The sequence below is a fragment of the Macadamia integrifolia genome, unplaced genomic scaffold (genome assembly GCF_013358625.1).
Source record: "Macadamia integrifolia cultivar HAES 741 unplaced genomic scaffold, SCU_Mint_v3 scaffold_180A, whole genome shotgun sequence".
Classification (NCBI taxonomy): domain Eukaryota; kingdom Viridiplantae; phylum Streptophyta; class Magnoliopsida; order Proteales; family Proteaceae; genus Macadamia; species Macadamia integrifolia.
The window spans coordinates 32371-48860 of NW_024870632.1; the positions used below are offsets into that span (position 1 = coordinate 32371).

Consider the following 16490-nt stretch of genomic DNA (forward strand, 5'->3'; position numbering starts at 1 on the left):
AGGATGTGCTCGACAAATGGGTAATTGTTTTTATCGACGATATCTTGATCTACTCCAAGACCAAAGAGGAGCACAGTCAACACTTGAGGATGGTGTTACAGAGATTGAGGGATCAACAGTTGTTTGCCAAGTACAGTAAATGTGAATTCTGGCTTGAACAAGTTGGATTCCTGGGGCACGTAGTGTCTAAAGCTGGAATCAAGGTAGATCCTGCTAAGGTGAAAGCAGTAGTGGAATGGGAAAGCCCCAAGAATGTTACCGAAATTATATGCTTCTTGGGTTTGGCTGGATACAAGGATTAAAGTATCGGTATCGGTCACCATATCGGTCGGTCAAAATTAAGATACGTATCGGAGGGTATCGTATCGTATCGGAGATACGCTAAGATACGCTAAAGATACGCACATAAATGGATAGGGAACACATTTTTATACACTTTTGCATAAAAAAATAGTTAAAAAAAGTTATATATAACATGTAGAATGCATAAATACTTAAGTAGAGGGTATCGTATTGATAGACAAATATATTGAGTTGAAAATGTTCAAAATGATGGGGGTATGGTATTGATAGACAAATATATTTTTTTGAGAAAAATCAAAATTTTCCATGGAAGTTGTAGAACACTTGTTTTTACATAACATATAAAAAATCTAAACATTTTTAATCATTGAGCATGAGTAGATCTAAGAAATTTGAAATAAATTGAAACCCTCATTTTCTCTTGAAAAAAGTTTGTAAATCCTTATAAATCCAATGATTTCATGTAATAATGATGCACAAAATGTGATTCTAAGTATGATGAACTAGGGGTGTCAATTCGTGGCCCGAACCGACTAAACCGATCGGGACCGACCGTTTATAGACCGGTCCAACCCGGACCGTTTATTAAACGTGTCGGGCTTGAGCCCGGCCCGTTTATAAACGGTCGGTCTTGGTTTTGCTACTTGGACCGTCGGGCGCCAGACCGAGACCGACCGTTTAACACCCGATCGAGAATGGCCTATTGTGCACTGGCCTAGGCCGACCCTTTAATGATTGTAGAATACCTATTTTACCCCCCAAATTAGAAAGTAAAAACTAAAAAGTAAAAACATGTTCATATTTTAAATAATGGTTATATTTGGTATCATTTATTAATTTATTGTCATTTTTTTGGGTTTGCATGAGTGGGCCGGAATATAAGAGCACATTTTAAAGAGGGTCCGTTTAAAAACCGGTTAAAGCCCGTTTAACATTAAACATGTCCGTAGCCCAATTAAGGCCCGACTAAAGCCCGATTAAGGTGGCCCGATTATAGCCCGAGGCCGACCGACCGAATATAAAGTGTACCATGCCCTCAATAATTAAGCCCGATTAGTTAAATGGGCGGACACGGTGTAGCCTTTGAAAGTCTTTAAGCCCGATTAAGCCCGATCGAAACCGAACCGACCCGACCGGTTGACACCCCTATGATGAACCTTAGATTTGTAAAAAAACTTGAAAATCTAAGGTTAAAATTGAAAAAAGTGAGTAAAGATTCAAGAACTTACTATTCAAAATTTTCAACTTTCAAGTTCAAGGTTCTTCTTGGACTATGTTTTTCACCTTCTTTGAACCATTCACTTCGATAATGTTTCTTTCAATCTACCATTTGAGTCTCCAAAAAGGTGTGTGAATCAAAGGGGAAGAAAGAAGAGAAATATAGAAAACTATTGGTGAGAGTTTGAAGTGTTTGTTTCAAACAATAAAAGGCACATTCACAGGAATTTTCATATTTTCAGTCGATACGTACCGATACGGTACCGATACAGTACGATACGGCTCGATACTGCACGATACGGTCGATACATACCGATACGTACCGATACTCTCGGGAATTTCTAGATTTTCAAAAGTTCGTATCGTAGAGTATCGTACGTATCGGTACCGATACGGTACGATACGCACGATACAGCGATACGTAAAAGGGGGCCCAAAATTCCCCGTAGCGTATCGGTAAGTATCGTGCCGATGCCTACCGATATAGATACGTATCGGCCGATACGGCACGATACGCACCGATACTTAAAACCATGGATATGCTTTCCTAGGGCCTGACCAGACTCTTCCTGTAATAATTTCTTCAAATTTGACTTCTAGCCAGGAAGAGGAGTTACTTAAAGTGTTAAAAGATAATAAGGAAGCCCTAGGTTGGACCATAGCTGATATCAAGGGTATAAGTCCTTCTATTGTGCAACATCATATACATCTTATGGAGGATTCCAAACCATCCACGGAACCCCAAAGAAGAGCTAACCTAGTGATGATGGAAGCTATTAAGAAAGAGATCTTAAAGTGCTTGGATCATGGAATAATTTATCCTATTTCTGACAGCCAATGGGTAAGCCCAGTTCACGTAGTGCCTAAGATGTCTGGGGTGACTGTAGTTCCTAATGCCAATAATGAGTTGATCCCTACCCGTGTCCAAACAGGATGGCGTGTATGCATAGACTACAAGAAACTTAATGCGGCAACCTGGAAGGACCACTTCCCATTGCCATTCATTGATCAGATGTTAGAGAGGTTAGCTGGGCATGAATACTATTGTTTTCTTGATGGATATTCTGGCTATAACCAAATCCCAATTGCTTTAGAGGACCAACATAAGACCACTTTTACATGCCCATATGGAACATTTGCTTACAGGCGTATGCCCTTTGGGCTTTGCAATGCCCCTGCTACGTTCCAACGATGCATGATGAGCATTTTTTCTGACATGGTCGAAAAATTCTTAGAAGTATTTATGGATGACTTTTCAATTCATGGGAATTCCTATTCTGAATGTCTTCATCATCTTTCCCTAGTTTTGAAAAGGTGCATATCTAAGAATTTGGTTTTGAATAGGGAGAAATGCCATTTTATGGTTAAATCTGGTATTTTTTTTAGGCCATGTAATATCCAAGGAGGGAATTAAGGTAGATAGAGCCAAACTGGATTTAATTGATAATTTACCACCTCCTCAATCTGTTAAGGATGTCCGGTCTTTTCTAGGGCATGCAGACTTCTATAGAAGGTTTATTAAGAACTTTAGTCAGTTAGCCCGACCTCTCACTTTATTACTTGTCAAAGATCAGACTTTTGAGTTTTTCAAAGAGTACCTAGAATCCTTCAAGCAACTTAAGAAGGAGTTGACCAATGCACCCATTGTTCAACCACCTGTTTAGACTGAACCTTTTGAACTGATGTGTGATGCTTCAGATTTTGCTATAGGAGCAGTTTTGGGTCAAAGGATTAATAAGTTGCCCACTGTCATTTGCTATGCTAGTAGGACCTTAAATGATGCACAACTCAATTATACAACCACTGAAAAAGAATTTTTAGCTGTTGTGTTTGCATTAGAAAAGTTTCGGTCTTACTTAGTTGGTTCACATGTGGTGGTGTATACTGATCATTCTGCTCTCAGATACCTAGTTCAGAAGAAGGATGCCAAAGCCCATCTCATTAGGTGGGTTTTACTTTTGCAAGAGTTTGATTTAGAAATTAGGGATAAGAAAGGAGTTGAAAACCTAGTTGCAGACCATTTATCCCGGCTTCCCAATTCCTTGACTGTTGATTCTCCAGTCAACGAGAACTTTCCAGATGAACAATTATTTGCAATGTCCAGTGAACCATGGTTTGCTGACATTGTCAACTTCTTAGTTTCAGGTGTGACTCCGGATCACTGGTCCACCCAAGATAAGTATAGGTTTCATTCCCAAGTTAAGCACTTTTTCTGGGATGATCCTTATTTGTTTAAGATATGTCCAGATCAGATTATCCGACGATGTGTTCCTGATCATGAGCAACATTCCATTCTCTCTTTTTGTCATGATCATGCATGTGGTGGACACTTTGGACCTAAGAAGACTGCCGTAAAGGTTCTCCAATGCGGATTTTATTGGCCCACTCTTTTTAGAGATGCTTTTGATTTTTGCAAGGCTTGCCCTGCCTGCCAGTCTTTTGGCCGTATCAATAAAAGGAAGATGATGCCCCTCAACCTTATTTTAGTAGTTGAGATCTTTGATGTATGGGGCATCGATTTTATGGGACCATTCCCTAATTCCTTTGGGAATTTGTACATACTTTTGGCCGTTGATTATGTTTCTAAATAGATAGAGGCCATACCTTGTAAAACTAATGACCACAAAGTGGTGGTCCAGTTTCTCAAAGAGAACATTTTTTCCCGCTTTGGTGCACCACGTGCAATAATTAGTGATAGGGGTACTCATTTTTGTAATCGGCCTTTTGAGGCCTTAATGAAAAAGTATGGGATCACCCATAAGTTATCTACCCCTTATCACCCCCAAACTAGTGGCCAAGTGGAGGTGTCTAATAGGCAGATCAAACAAATCTTGGAGAAAACTGTTAATCCCAACCGTAAGGATTGGTCCCTTAGGCTCATTGATGCCTTGTGGGCCCATCGGACTGCATTCAAGACTGACCTTGGCCAGTCTCCCTACCGTTTGGTGTATGGAAAAGCTTGTCACTTACCAGTTGAGTTGGAGCATAAGGCCTTTTGGGCCATTAAGAAGCTTAACTTTGATTTGTCTGATGCAGGAGTTCATCGTAGGCTCCAACTATCTGAGTTGGAGGAACTTAGGAATGAAGCCTTATGAAAGTTCTAGGATTTACAAGGAAAAGACCAAAGCTTTCCATGATAAGCACATTCTGCGTAAATCTTTTGCAATTGGTGATAAGGTCTTATTATACAATTCTCGATTGCATCTTTTTCCTGGTAAGCTTAGATCCCGATGGGATGGCCCATTTATTGTTCATAATGTATATCCCCATGGGGCTGTGGAGATTTTGAATCCAGGAACAGGGGTAATTTCGAAGGTTAATGGTCAGCGTTTGAAGCCATTCCTCGAGTTTCCTACTACTAGTAGTGAAGAGGTCATGGATCTCCACGAACCTCTTTACACTGATGACTAACTTTTAATCAGGTATGACCCCCTTGCATTGTCTTTGTTTTTAATTCTTTCCATGCATTGAGGACATTGCATGACTTAAGTGTGGGGGAGGGAAACCAGTTTTTGTTTTTTTTTTTTCACTTTATTTTGTTTGTTTTTCTTTTTATTTTTGAGCTTGCTAAGGATGAAGTCCTACTTTGGCTTTTGGCTAATGATCATACCATTCGGTTGCTTGATGTGTGAAAATAAAAGTTTTGACTAAGGTACCCATTTTGAACGTATAAAAACCCTGTTGAGAAGAAAGAAACAAGCATGTGTCTTGAGATGAGACTTTCTTTTGAAAAATAAGAGACCCCTGTTTTATAGTGATGGACCATATGTAAGTCTGTGGGTTCTTTGTACTTTTGATTTGGAGTTGAGACCTTCTTTTTAATTTGGCATGAGTTGATAAATGCACAATTTTAAATGAAATGAGAAATGTGGTATAAAGAAGAATAAGAGTTGATTCCTTTGGAACTAGACAGGGCATTGCGCCTCAGGAAGCGTGATGTCTTGATCGAAATTCTTTGGGAGGAAACTTCTGAAGTAACTCTAGCATCACTGCCTTTGTAGGCATATGAAAAAAGCGAAGCTACATAGTAACTTGGGTGTCTGGTGTTTGCTCCACCATGTCATTCAGGCCAAAAGTAGTGGAGTAGAATAGAGTTTATTAGTGAAAAAAAAAAGGAAAAAAATGTGCAAATGTCATTATTGCTTGGTAACATGTTTGGTCAAAAACACTCCAACGCCTTAGTCATTGGTTCCCTATTTCTTCACAAGTGGTTTTGCCCTAAGATAAGGATGTTTTGGAAGAGATGAGGTGAGTTCCAAATTAAGAAATATGCTAGTGCCTGGAATTGATAAAGGGTAATAAAAGTTCAAGTGTGGGGGTCCCTTGTAAGAGAAATTATCTTTGCTCCGGATCGGTATGAGCCTTACCTTTAGCCAAAGTTGGGATTTATTTATTCTGAATTTTGGGTGTATATTCACTGCAAACACCCACGAGACACAACTCGTCGACTAGGGGTGACCTAGGGGTTTAAAGGCTTGTTGCACATGCTAAGTGCAACCGTGATTCCTACGAAAGTGAGTTAGGTTTTTTATCTTTATTCTTTTTCTTTTTGTTTTGCTCGAGGACTAGCAAAGTCTAAGTGTGGGGGAATTCTGATGAGCACATTTATGTGTGAAATCTAGGGTAGTAAAACATGCATTTTACATATTTAGAATGGAGCTACCTTAGGTTTTATTCTCTTTTTGCAGGTTTTGTATTTTCAAGGCCTTAAGGATTATCGGACACTATATCTTTAAATTTTACACGTAAAGAGGTCCTATTTCTTTCCATGGTTGCGAAGAGGACGAAATTCTGAGCAAGATGGACGTGTTCAATTAAAAGTACACATTCGTTTGGTCACCCGTACAAATGATTATTCTTTTCGGGTCAGAAAAAGAATAATGGATCAGAACTGAACCGAGATGCAGAACCAGCCCGTTTGCAATTGTCCCAGAGGTACAAGGAATACTCCAAATGCCAACAAGGATTGATGGACCACATCCTTAAGTGATTAAAGATTTGTTTTTGGTAACAACAACTACCTAGCGTAGTTGGTGAGCTATGGTGTACAAAATTCTCTTGCTCACTAAGAGGTCTCAAGTTCGAATCTTATGGTTGTTTTTTTTAGAAGATTTTGTTGAAGATTTCCTGCTTTTCACTCACTTAAAGCACTAAGGGCATGGAGGGGATTTCCACATCAAATTAGAAGCAAGGAAAATCGTGAAAGCAAGAAGAGAAGAAAAAGAAAGGAAAATCGTGGAAGCAAGAAGAGAAGAAAAAAAAAGGAAAGAAAAAAAAGGGAGAACCAAAGATTGTCCAAATCTTCTCTCTCCTCCACATCATCATCCACCAAAAGATTGTCCAAATCACATAAAGCAAGAAGGAAGAAAATCGTCCCTAGGAGAGAGAAAAAGAAGAAAAATAAATTAGAAAAAAAAAGGAAAGAAAATAAGAAAAAAAATTATAGGAAATTTATTTCTCTCTTCTCTCTCATCCACCTTAGCACTTTTGGTCTCAAAAGATCTCACAATCAATTGTGGGTTTCTCTCTTTTAGGAAAGAGAAATTTGTTACCCTACCTCCCCATTCCCTATAAATACAACTCATGTAAGAGGAGGAGGGACAATTCATTCTTCTTCTAGTTTTTTTTTTAGTTGCTCTCTCTTTCTCTTGCTCTCTCTTTAGTTCTAGTTCTTCTCTATTTTTGCTTTAATCACTTTTGTAATAGTTTTTTTTTATGTCAATTAATGCAAGCACTCTTTTATTTTTATTCAGCCTTTTTATGTTTATGATTTATGCAATTGAGTTGTAATTTTTTAAGTTATAGTTCTAGGCTTAGATCTAGGTGACAAGATCACGAGCCGTGGAGCAATTTTTTTTTCAAGTTCAAGCATTGATCCAAGTAAGTAGGCTCCTTCAGTAGTCTTCTCTCCCCCCTCTCATTCCCTCTTCTGACTACCCTTTCTTTCTTAATTTAGGATTTTTGTTTTTAGTCGTTACATTATTGCTATTCCTTTCCCCCAAGGTTCATGGCTAGTGTATGTGTTGGCTTTGCCCCTCCTAGCCATAGAACCATCAATTTATTGCTTTTATTTTAATTGTCTCCCTTTCCCTAAAGCCAAGTAGAGTAACCCTTGTAAGAGTGACTCTCTGGTCAAGTAGGGAAGCTCATATTATGATGCATCCCTCGGCTAAGTAGAGAAACCTACTTGTGAGTCTCTCTCTAGCTTTATCCCCTTTCTTTTACTTTATTTTTATTTCAGCATTTTTTTCCTTTATTTTTTATTTTTGTAATTGCGTGGGTTGTTTATTTTCAGTTATTTATTTATTTAATTTTAATTGCGTGGCTTGCGTCTTTAAATTCTTAGATGACGAATGGTTAGGACGTTATTTTAGATACATATGTTTAGGACGGTAATTAGAATTAGATCACAACCATTAATCAGTTCACTTTCACATTATTAAAAGAAATAAAAAATTAAGTGGCTGCTTTCCCTGTGTTCGACCCGTAGCTACACTGATCCGTACGCTTACGGTTACATTTTAAATCTCAAACAATACCCCCACCTCGCCATCCTCATACTGCAGCTGTGAATCATCTCGTCTACTGGCCTGGAACGGTAATGTCGGCACTGCTGCCATAGCCGATGAGGCCGACCTGCTCTTTCGTAAACGCTTATTGCAAGGTCTTCAAGCCAGGGAGAGATCGGTTGGGGATGACAAGAGAATGGGGTCATCGAGTTCCAGGGTTTCAATTTCTTAGTTAGGAAACTTTGTTCTTTTTCTGGAACATCAACATCCTCTGATATTACCGTAGATGGAAGTATTGATGATTTGATGGTGACATTTTGGGTAGCTACGATCCATTGGCAGAGAAATAGAAAACAAATCCCTTTCGAGGAATTAGGGTTTTTTGTACTCCATTTATGGAAGCTTTTGGGGATGATGAATTAGGGCTAGTTCTTAAGAGGGTTATTGATCGAAATGACAGGAAATCTTGTGCTCAGGTTTGTAATCAGTGGTTGAGGGTAGAGGGCTTAACTCGTTTGGCTCTACGGATCTTAGAACCTGAACTCCTCCGTAAATTCTTGCTGAGGTTCCCTAACTTGATTACTTTGGAAGCAGCTGGAGAGATCACTAATTCTGACCTTGAATTAATAGCCGAAACGTGTCCAGATCTTCGGTTGCTCAATCTCAATCTTCGTCAAACGCAGAGGGTTCTCGATGAGTTCGAGGAATTGGGTCCAAACGATGTAGGGGACGATGGTGTCTGTGCCGTCGCGATTCGTTGCCCTGCTTTAACCAAGGTTTTTCTACGTAGGCGGAGTCGAATCGGGAATGTGGGAGTTGTGGATCTCATAAAATCTTCCCAAAATTTATCGACTTTGGATCTGGCAAAGTGTACTAAGATCACGGATCAAGCATTAGAAGCCATTGAAGCAGCGACTTCACTGCGAGTTCTCAACCTGCGAGTAAACCCTGACCCTGATCAAACACCCAAAATTCTGTTTCTGTTCCCAGAAACGAAAATTGATGTTTCTGCCGTTTCTTGAAACAGAAACGGCAGGAATGTTATCAAACGGGCCCTAAATGCTACTAAAACAACATTAGCATTGTTGATGCTTAGGCCGCGTTTGGTAGTCATCCAGAATTTCCATTCTATGAGAATAAAAAAATGGAATAAAGTGTTTGGTGTCAACTTTGTGTTTTTCGGAATGAAAAAAGGGGGAAAATAACGCTAAAAACGTAAAATGATGAAACGACAAAACCTTATTCTTACAAACAACCATTCAGTCTCTGTTTGAAGCGCATTAAGCTTCCTAAAGCTTTTGCAGCCAAAGGCACACCTTCACATTTCTTCACAATTTCCTTACCAATCACTTCCAAGTTTGCAATCTCTTCTCTACCATCTCCAAATGCACATTGCTTGAACAGATCCCAACAATCATCCTCTGAGAGTCCTTTCAAGTGGAGAGCAGGAAAAGTGCCCATGATTGATGCTACTTTTTCAACCCGAGTGGTTACAAGAATTGAACATCCTTGAATTCCACACGTCAATGAAAATTTCAACCTATCCCACTTATCCTCATTTTCATCCCAAACATCATCTAGTACAAGCAAAAATCTCCTCCTACTCAACCCATAGTCATGATCGCTTCTCAGCTGGCAGAGGTGTTGGAGCTCAACAATTCGGTCTCTTTGCAGGGGCAATGTGATGAGCCTTTATCGGGTCTTGGCTTTATTGAGGGAGGCAGGATCGAAGTGGTTATTCCGATTAATCAGCCAGAGGATGTGCAGGTTCAAGTATCTGATCAGAATATGGTGAATGTTATTGATGAAGCTGATACAACTCCAATGACTGTCACCAGCATTGACAATGGTAGAACTGCAATTGTCCTATATGAATCCCCTAGTCAAGGGGGAAGTGGGAGGACGAGTGAGGTCCCATTCATTCCTATTTCCAGAAGACGACCTCGTGAAAATCAAGATGGTGGGGCGGAATCAAGTAGACAGGGTTCTAATCGAAATTATATTAGAAGGTAGGAGCTGGCCATGGTTGATGGCATCATCTGCCAGCCACGTTTGCATGGGGCTGTCACTCGCAGCTCAGTTCGAAACTCTTCTTCTAGTTAATTATGAAGTTCCTCTTTTGGAATATTAGAGGAGTTGGCAACGTCACTTAGTTGTGTGCTTGGCAGAACCGAAGGTAGATCCTAACAAGTGCCCTAAAACATTTTTTAACTCATTGGGATATGATTTTCATTTTATTCACAATCAGAGACAAGATGCTGTCCCAAATATTTGGTGTTTCTGGAAATCATTTCTCAAGCGGCCTGTAGTGGTGCTATCCTCTGATCAGCAGGTATCTCTCTTGATGGAGAGTGGAGGTGTGCGCTTTTTCCTGTCTGTAATTCAAGCAAATTATTTAAAGGTTACCAAAAGAGATCTGTGTGTGACCTATTGTCTATTTCTGGTACGGGGCTTCTTGGATGATTTTTGGTGTTTTCAACTTTTTACCTTTTCGCTCATGAAAAGAGGGGTCAGGGAAGATTTAATGTGGGATCGTCAGAAGAGTTTGCAGCAATGATTGACTCCGCTTCTCTAGTTCGTATTCCTTGTTCAGGATGCAAGTTCACTTGGTCTAATAACAGACGGTCAGGAAATGTACGAGCAGTGTTGGATCGAAGTCTGTGCAATGAAGAGTGGTTGGACAAGTTTCCGGAATGCTCCCATCGCGTATTAACTAGAAGCTACTCAGACCATGCTCCTATTATTGTTTCATGTGAGGAGTTACCTCGTCCGATGAATACCCCATTCAGAATGATGCTTTTTGGACAGAGCATGCGGATTTCAGGGATGTGATTAGTGCCTCTTGAGCGGAGCCTATTAGTGGAACCCCTATGTTTGTGGTGACTGGTAAATTGAAATGGTTAAAGGTTCGGCTCAGGTCTTGGGCAAAGGTTGTTTTCCCTCATGTGGATAAGGAGGTGGAAATGGCTAGATCTAATTTAGACCGAATTCAGAATCAGATTGAGGTGGAGGGAATTAATGAGTTGTTGTCTGAGCAGGAAATAGCGGCTAAGATTTGTCATGTTAATGCAATTGCATTGCAGGAAAAAGTTTGGGCAGAAAAATCAAGAATTAAGTGGCTGAAGGAGAATGACCGGTGTTCTAAGTTCTTTCATCTCTCCACCAAAATTAAAACAGGGTGAAATGCTACTCGGGAGCTTCAAACAGATGATGGGGTTACTCTCACTGATCCTGTAGTGATAGGTGAACATATTGCTAGTCACTATGAGGAACCACAATCATGGAGTGATAACTCGGAAGGAGGAATTGTTGGCAGTCATCCCAAATCTGATTTCTCATGAGGATAACTCTATTCTGACGACGATTCCATCTGCTAAGGAGATTCGCAATGCAGTTTTTGAGCTTGACGCTACTAGTGCGCTTGGTCCGGATGGATTCCCAGGTACATTCTTTCAGAGTTGCTGGGTTATAGTTGGCATGGACACTTGTAGGGCCATAAAATTTTTTTTCTCCAAATGTATTATTACTAAAGAAATTAATAGCAATTTTTTTTACCTTAATTCCTAAAGTAGAGAATGCAAGGAGAGTGGGTTTGTTTCGTCCAATATGTCTTGGGAATTTTTTCTTTAAATTAGTTCCAAAGATATTGGCGTCCCGCCTTTCCCCTCTGCTTCCTAGACTAATTTCTTAAGAACAAGGTGCCTTCTAAAAAGGAAAGGTCATTCTCTCAAACATTGGTGTAGCGTCTGAACTCACTAATATGTTGTTCTCAAAATGTTATGGTGCGTGCATGGGTCTAAAGTTAGATGTTCAAAAAGTCTACAATACCCTGGATTGGGATTTTTTATTTGATGTTCTTCGAAAGTTTGGCTTTTCTCAGGTGTGGATTGATTGGGTACATCAAATTCTGGTTTCTACCAAATTATTTGTGATGGTCAATGGTGGTCCTGTGGGCTTCTTTGGAGTGGAAAGAGGTCTCAGACAAGGAGATCCTCTTTCTCCGCTTCTTTTTATATTGGCAGAGGAGGTTCTTTGCCGTGGCCTTTAAGAGCTTCGGGACAAATACTTGGGGAAAGGGATTCCAGGCCCTCGGCATATTAATACTCCTTCTCACCTCCTCTATGTAGATAACCTATTTATTTTTATTAATGATGGGCTGCGAGGAGTGAGGAATTTGAAGAAGTTTATTGATTCTTATCAAGACTATTCTGGTCAAAATATAAATCTTGATAAAAGCAAGAATTTCTTGGGGTCGATCTCCTCTGCGAGGAAAATAAGGATAAAGGATGTATTGGGTATTCCGGAGTGCGTCTTCCCAACTCGATACCCTGGGGTGGAGATATTTAAAGGCCGTGTGAAAAAGAATTTTATTCTTCCAATCATGGACAAATTTAAGGCAAGGCTTATGGGTTGGAAAGACAAGCTCTTATCGATGGCTGGGAGAATTGAGCTAGTTAAATCAGCCATGTGTAGTATGCCAATCCACAATTTCTCAGTCTATTTATGGCCATTTGCTTCTGTGTCTTCGATGGAAAAGTGGCTTCGTAACTTTATTTGGAGTGGGGATGCAAGTTCAACCAAAGCAATAACGGTCAAATGGAGCACTCCTTGTAAGCCAAAACAAGAGGGAGGCCTTGGGATTTGTCTGTTGAGGGATATGAACCTTGCTTTAATTTTAAAATTAGGCTGGTTTATTAAGAATGATTCCTCTAGGTTTGCAATTTTTCTCAGGGGAAGATTTTTGGGTAAAGATGGTTCATTGCGCCACTCTAATATTACTTCTTTTATTCTTCCTGGGATCCATCGAGTGTGGGATTTTGTTAATTCCTCGGAAAGATGGGTGATTGCTGATGACCAATCAATCGATTTCTGGAAAGATAATTGGCTGAGTGATAATAATATCCTTGATATGATTCCAGTTAACTCGGTGGCATCATGCAGTTTAAAGGCTCAAGTGGCAGACTTTATAGAAGGCCATCAGTGGATTCTCCCTGAGGTAATTTCTCTAGTTCTTCAAGATTTATGTGATAGTATAAGAGACATCCCTCTCCCAGTTCTAGTTGTTCGAGACAGCAGGATTTGGTCTCATTCAGATACAGGATCTTTCACAGTAGCATCTACATGGGATATGTGATACCCTACTTTTTAAACCGGTCTAATTACATGGTTGACCCAGTTTAACCATGCAGGACCCGAACCAGAGAGGGTTAAGGCGGGTTCCTTATGGACCATGATGACAAGAGTGACTTTGAACACAGATTGGGCAGACAAGTCCGAGTCAGTGCCAGAGGAGACGGGTGTATCCAAGCCGTGCACATGCACGTATCATAAGGCCATATACGGGTAATGCTGGTATGTAGCCGTATCCTAAAGTGCATACATATAATATACCTTGTGCCGAGAGTGAGATACATGCCGAGAGTCGAATTCCATCAAAATCCCACTTGTTGGCTAATTTTTGGCCCTCAGGTGGGTGGTCACAGGCGGGCGCATCCGTCCACCTAAGTGACCCACCCATGTGATTAATAGATAATTTAAAATGTATAAATAACATTTAATGTGTTTTTCATTTTCTCATTATTACACTAAAGAGTTGGTGAGAAGAGTAAAGTGGAGAGAGAAAAGAAGGGAGAAAAGAGAACGAAGAAGAAGAAAGGGGAAGGAAGAGGAGGAAGAAATGGATTTAAGTGGCTCCAAGGTTTGATCTTCCCATTCCGACACCGAAAGAGTGATCCCCAACATGAGATCTACGATTGGAGGTGAGCAAAGGCTATGCTTCTTAAACTTTCACCAAACCCAAGTAAAACCCTTGATTTAGGTAGAGTTTCTTGAGATCTTGTAAATCTCACTTGAGATGATGAATCTAAGGTTTAATAGATGGTCTATGTGTTGATTTTGAAGGATTTGAAGAAGTGTTTACAAGATTTGGGAAGCATTGGTGATTTATTGAGCTAAGAAGTGATTTTGGGGTTTGAAAGAGTTCTTGAGCAAAAAAGGTAAGATGGCTTTTCAATCATTAAATCTAACTTAGATCTAGGTTAGAATCATCTTATAAAACCTTGGATGTGTGGAAAATGTGATTACAAAAAGTCCATTTGATTTCCCAAAGGTTGGGGGAAGTTTTAAGGAAGAAAGTAATTTTCCGCCATCTCAGGTGGGTCGGGACCGATGGGCCGAACAACTCGCCTGACGGCACCCGCCTGTGAAGGCAGGTCCTCGACTGGGACCGGTGGGCCGGGACCGACGGGCCGAACAGCCCGAGAGGCCCCCAACGTGATTTTTATGTCCGAATGGACCCAAAACGGATGGGTAACCTTCTTTTATGATTTTAAACATGATTTAACCATCAAATCTTGTTAGTTTTGACCCCAAAGTGGTGAAATGCTAACCCCATTCACTTATGATAGGTTCACTAAAATTTACGTTTCTCGCGTCGGATCTCACCCGTACCGGGCGTGAGTCTTTGTACACAAGTAAGTGGAGAGAGGATGTTTGACTTTATTTTAAGGCTTGTTTGGCATCATTCAATTGTATCTAGACTAGCCATGTCATCATGTAAATTATGCGTAGCTTAGTCATCCTCATTTGATTATGACGTGTGTTGTGTTTTACATTCTCAATGCTAAATGATTGATATGCTTATGTGATAAATGATGGGATCACTGTGCATGATGCATTATTATCTTAGATGCCGTAGTCGGCTTGGAAACGAGTGCATTGGTGGCCTGTGGAATGGGACGCGGTGGCACTATGCAATCGTACTATGTCATATAGGAGCATGCGGTTTAGGATTATCATCTTTTTGTTCTACGACCTTTCCCAATAGGGGTTGAGGTATTGGGTTATCACTTAGGGGGAAACAGTGGTTGCGGTTGTCGGGTCACTGTGGCAGTTAGACATACGCCCGACTGGTCATTAGGACAGTCGACAACCTCAGTGGTATATTCAAGAGGGCCAATCATACTGCTTTTAAATTGCTGGGGTCAACACCTTTACTTTCTGTCATTTACTTTTATGTTGAGAGCTGGTGGTCAGCATGCTTTACTTTTTTGAGTACTCACGGTGGGCCTTCTTTCACAATTCTATGGGCGTATCGCGCGATGGATTTCCTTGCTTGTACTCATGGCATACGCGCACTGTGGTTATAGTAGCACAAAACCAAAGACTTAGTAATGTTGTTTAGGTGGATGAAATTTAAAATGAATTGCATAGCATATAGTGCATATGGATGTGATTGTTATGTGGTCCTTCTTTTCACTTACTGAGCTAGTGAGCTCATCCCACATGTACACCTCTTTTAGATGATTTTGTAGGTCACCCGCCTGAAGATCAAGGGTCGGGCCCCACAGTTGAGTTTTTCGATGAGGATTGGTGGGTCCCCGAGGAGTATGAGCACGGTACAGATTGCATGTACGAGGGCTGTGCTGCGGGACCGCAGTATTGACGTCATACAGAGCTTTTATTTTTTATTCTTTTGACGACCCCCTTTTGTGTACTTGATACGTGAATTGCTATTCTTTTTGTGTAAATATCATGCCTGCGGGCCCACATGTATTTATCTATATACTACAATTTGGGTATCAAGTATATTGGGGGTATTTACAGGTAAATTAAGTCTTCCGCTAAAATTTTGAACGTTTATCTTAGATGTGTGTATGCTGTGGTTGGGTACTGTATCAGATGATTCTGGCAGGTTTGGGTTAACCGGAGTTAACCTGATCACCGGTCCGGTTCTGTGTGAACGGGGTGTGATAATGGTGGTATCAGAGCGTGATGCTCTATCTACCCACAACATACCATTTAGACCCCATAGAATCTATAATAGGAAATGGGATTGGATAAATGTAAAAAAAAAAAACTTTAAAGAGTTAAAAGCCAAAAAAAAAAATGGTTGCATTTAATTATTGCATTTCATGGCATGCAGGAGAGAAAATTTACTTGAAATAAATAAAAGACTACTTATTTGATTTCATAACCCATCGAGTACGAATTTAACGAAATTTTAGAAGCATTAACGACGCTAAAACAAGATTTTCCAAATTTTTCGTACATAAGCACCTGATAGACAACATATATATATAAATAAGCATAATCGATAAAGGCTAACTAACGTTATTACAACTAAATTACAATAAGTTATCAAGCATACAAAACTAACCACAAGTCACCAACAACATCATAACACCATACTAGCAAGTCCAATTACACAAAAAAGTATAAAAAAAAATAATAATATAAACAACATAGAGACAAGTAAAAAGCTGATTTAGATATGTGAGCTAAGTCCTCAGAGACCCTTGTTATCGTCTAGCTCTACTACTCCATCCCTCCTAGGCCTTGATCTAACATTGAGTTGACGGTCGTAGTAATCAAACCTTGAGTTCACTAGTTGTACATCCCTCCGGAGTCGGGAAAAATCCGCTGAAATAGCATTGGCCGTTGTGTCCAAATCCTCACTCA

General features: G+C 40.1%; 1 protein-coding gene across 1 annotated transcript; it reads left to right on the forward strand.

The window, feature by feature from the left end:
• The first annotated feature begins 8377 nt into the window (after nucleotides 1-8377).
• Nucleotides 8378-9543, forward strand: LOC122071056. The gene is made up of 2 exons (XM_042635321.1): nucleotides 8378-8971; nucleotides 9307-9543. The coding sequence occupies exons 1-2, from the start codon at nucleotides 8426-8428 to the stop codon at nucleotides 9541-9543; spliced, it is 783 nt and encodes a 260-aa protein (XP_042491255.1). The 5' UTR covers nucleotides 8378-8425.
• The last annotated feature ends 6947 nt before the right edge of the window (nucleotides 9544-16490 follow it).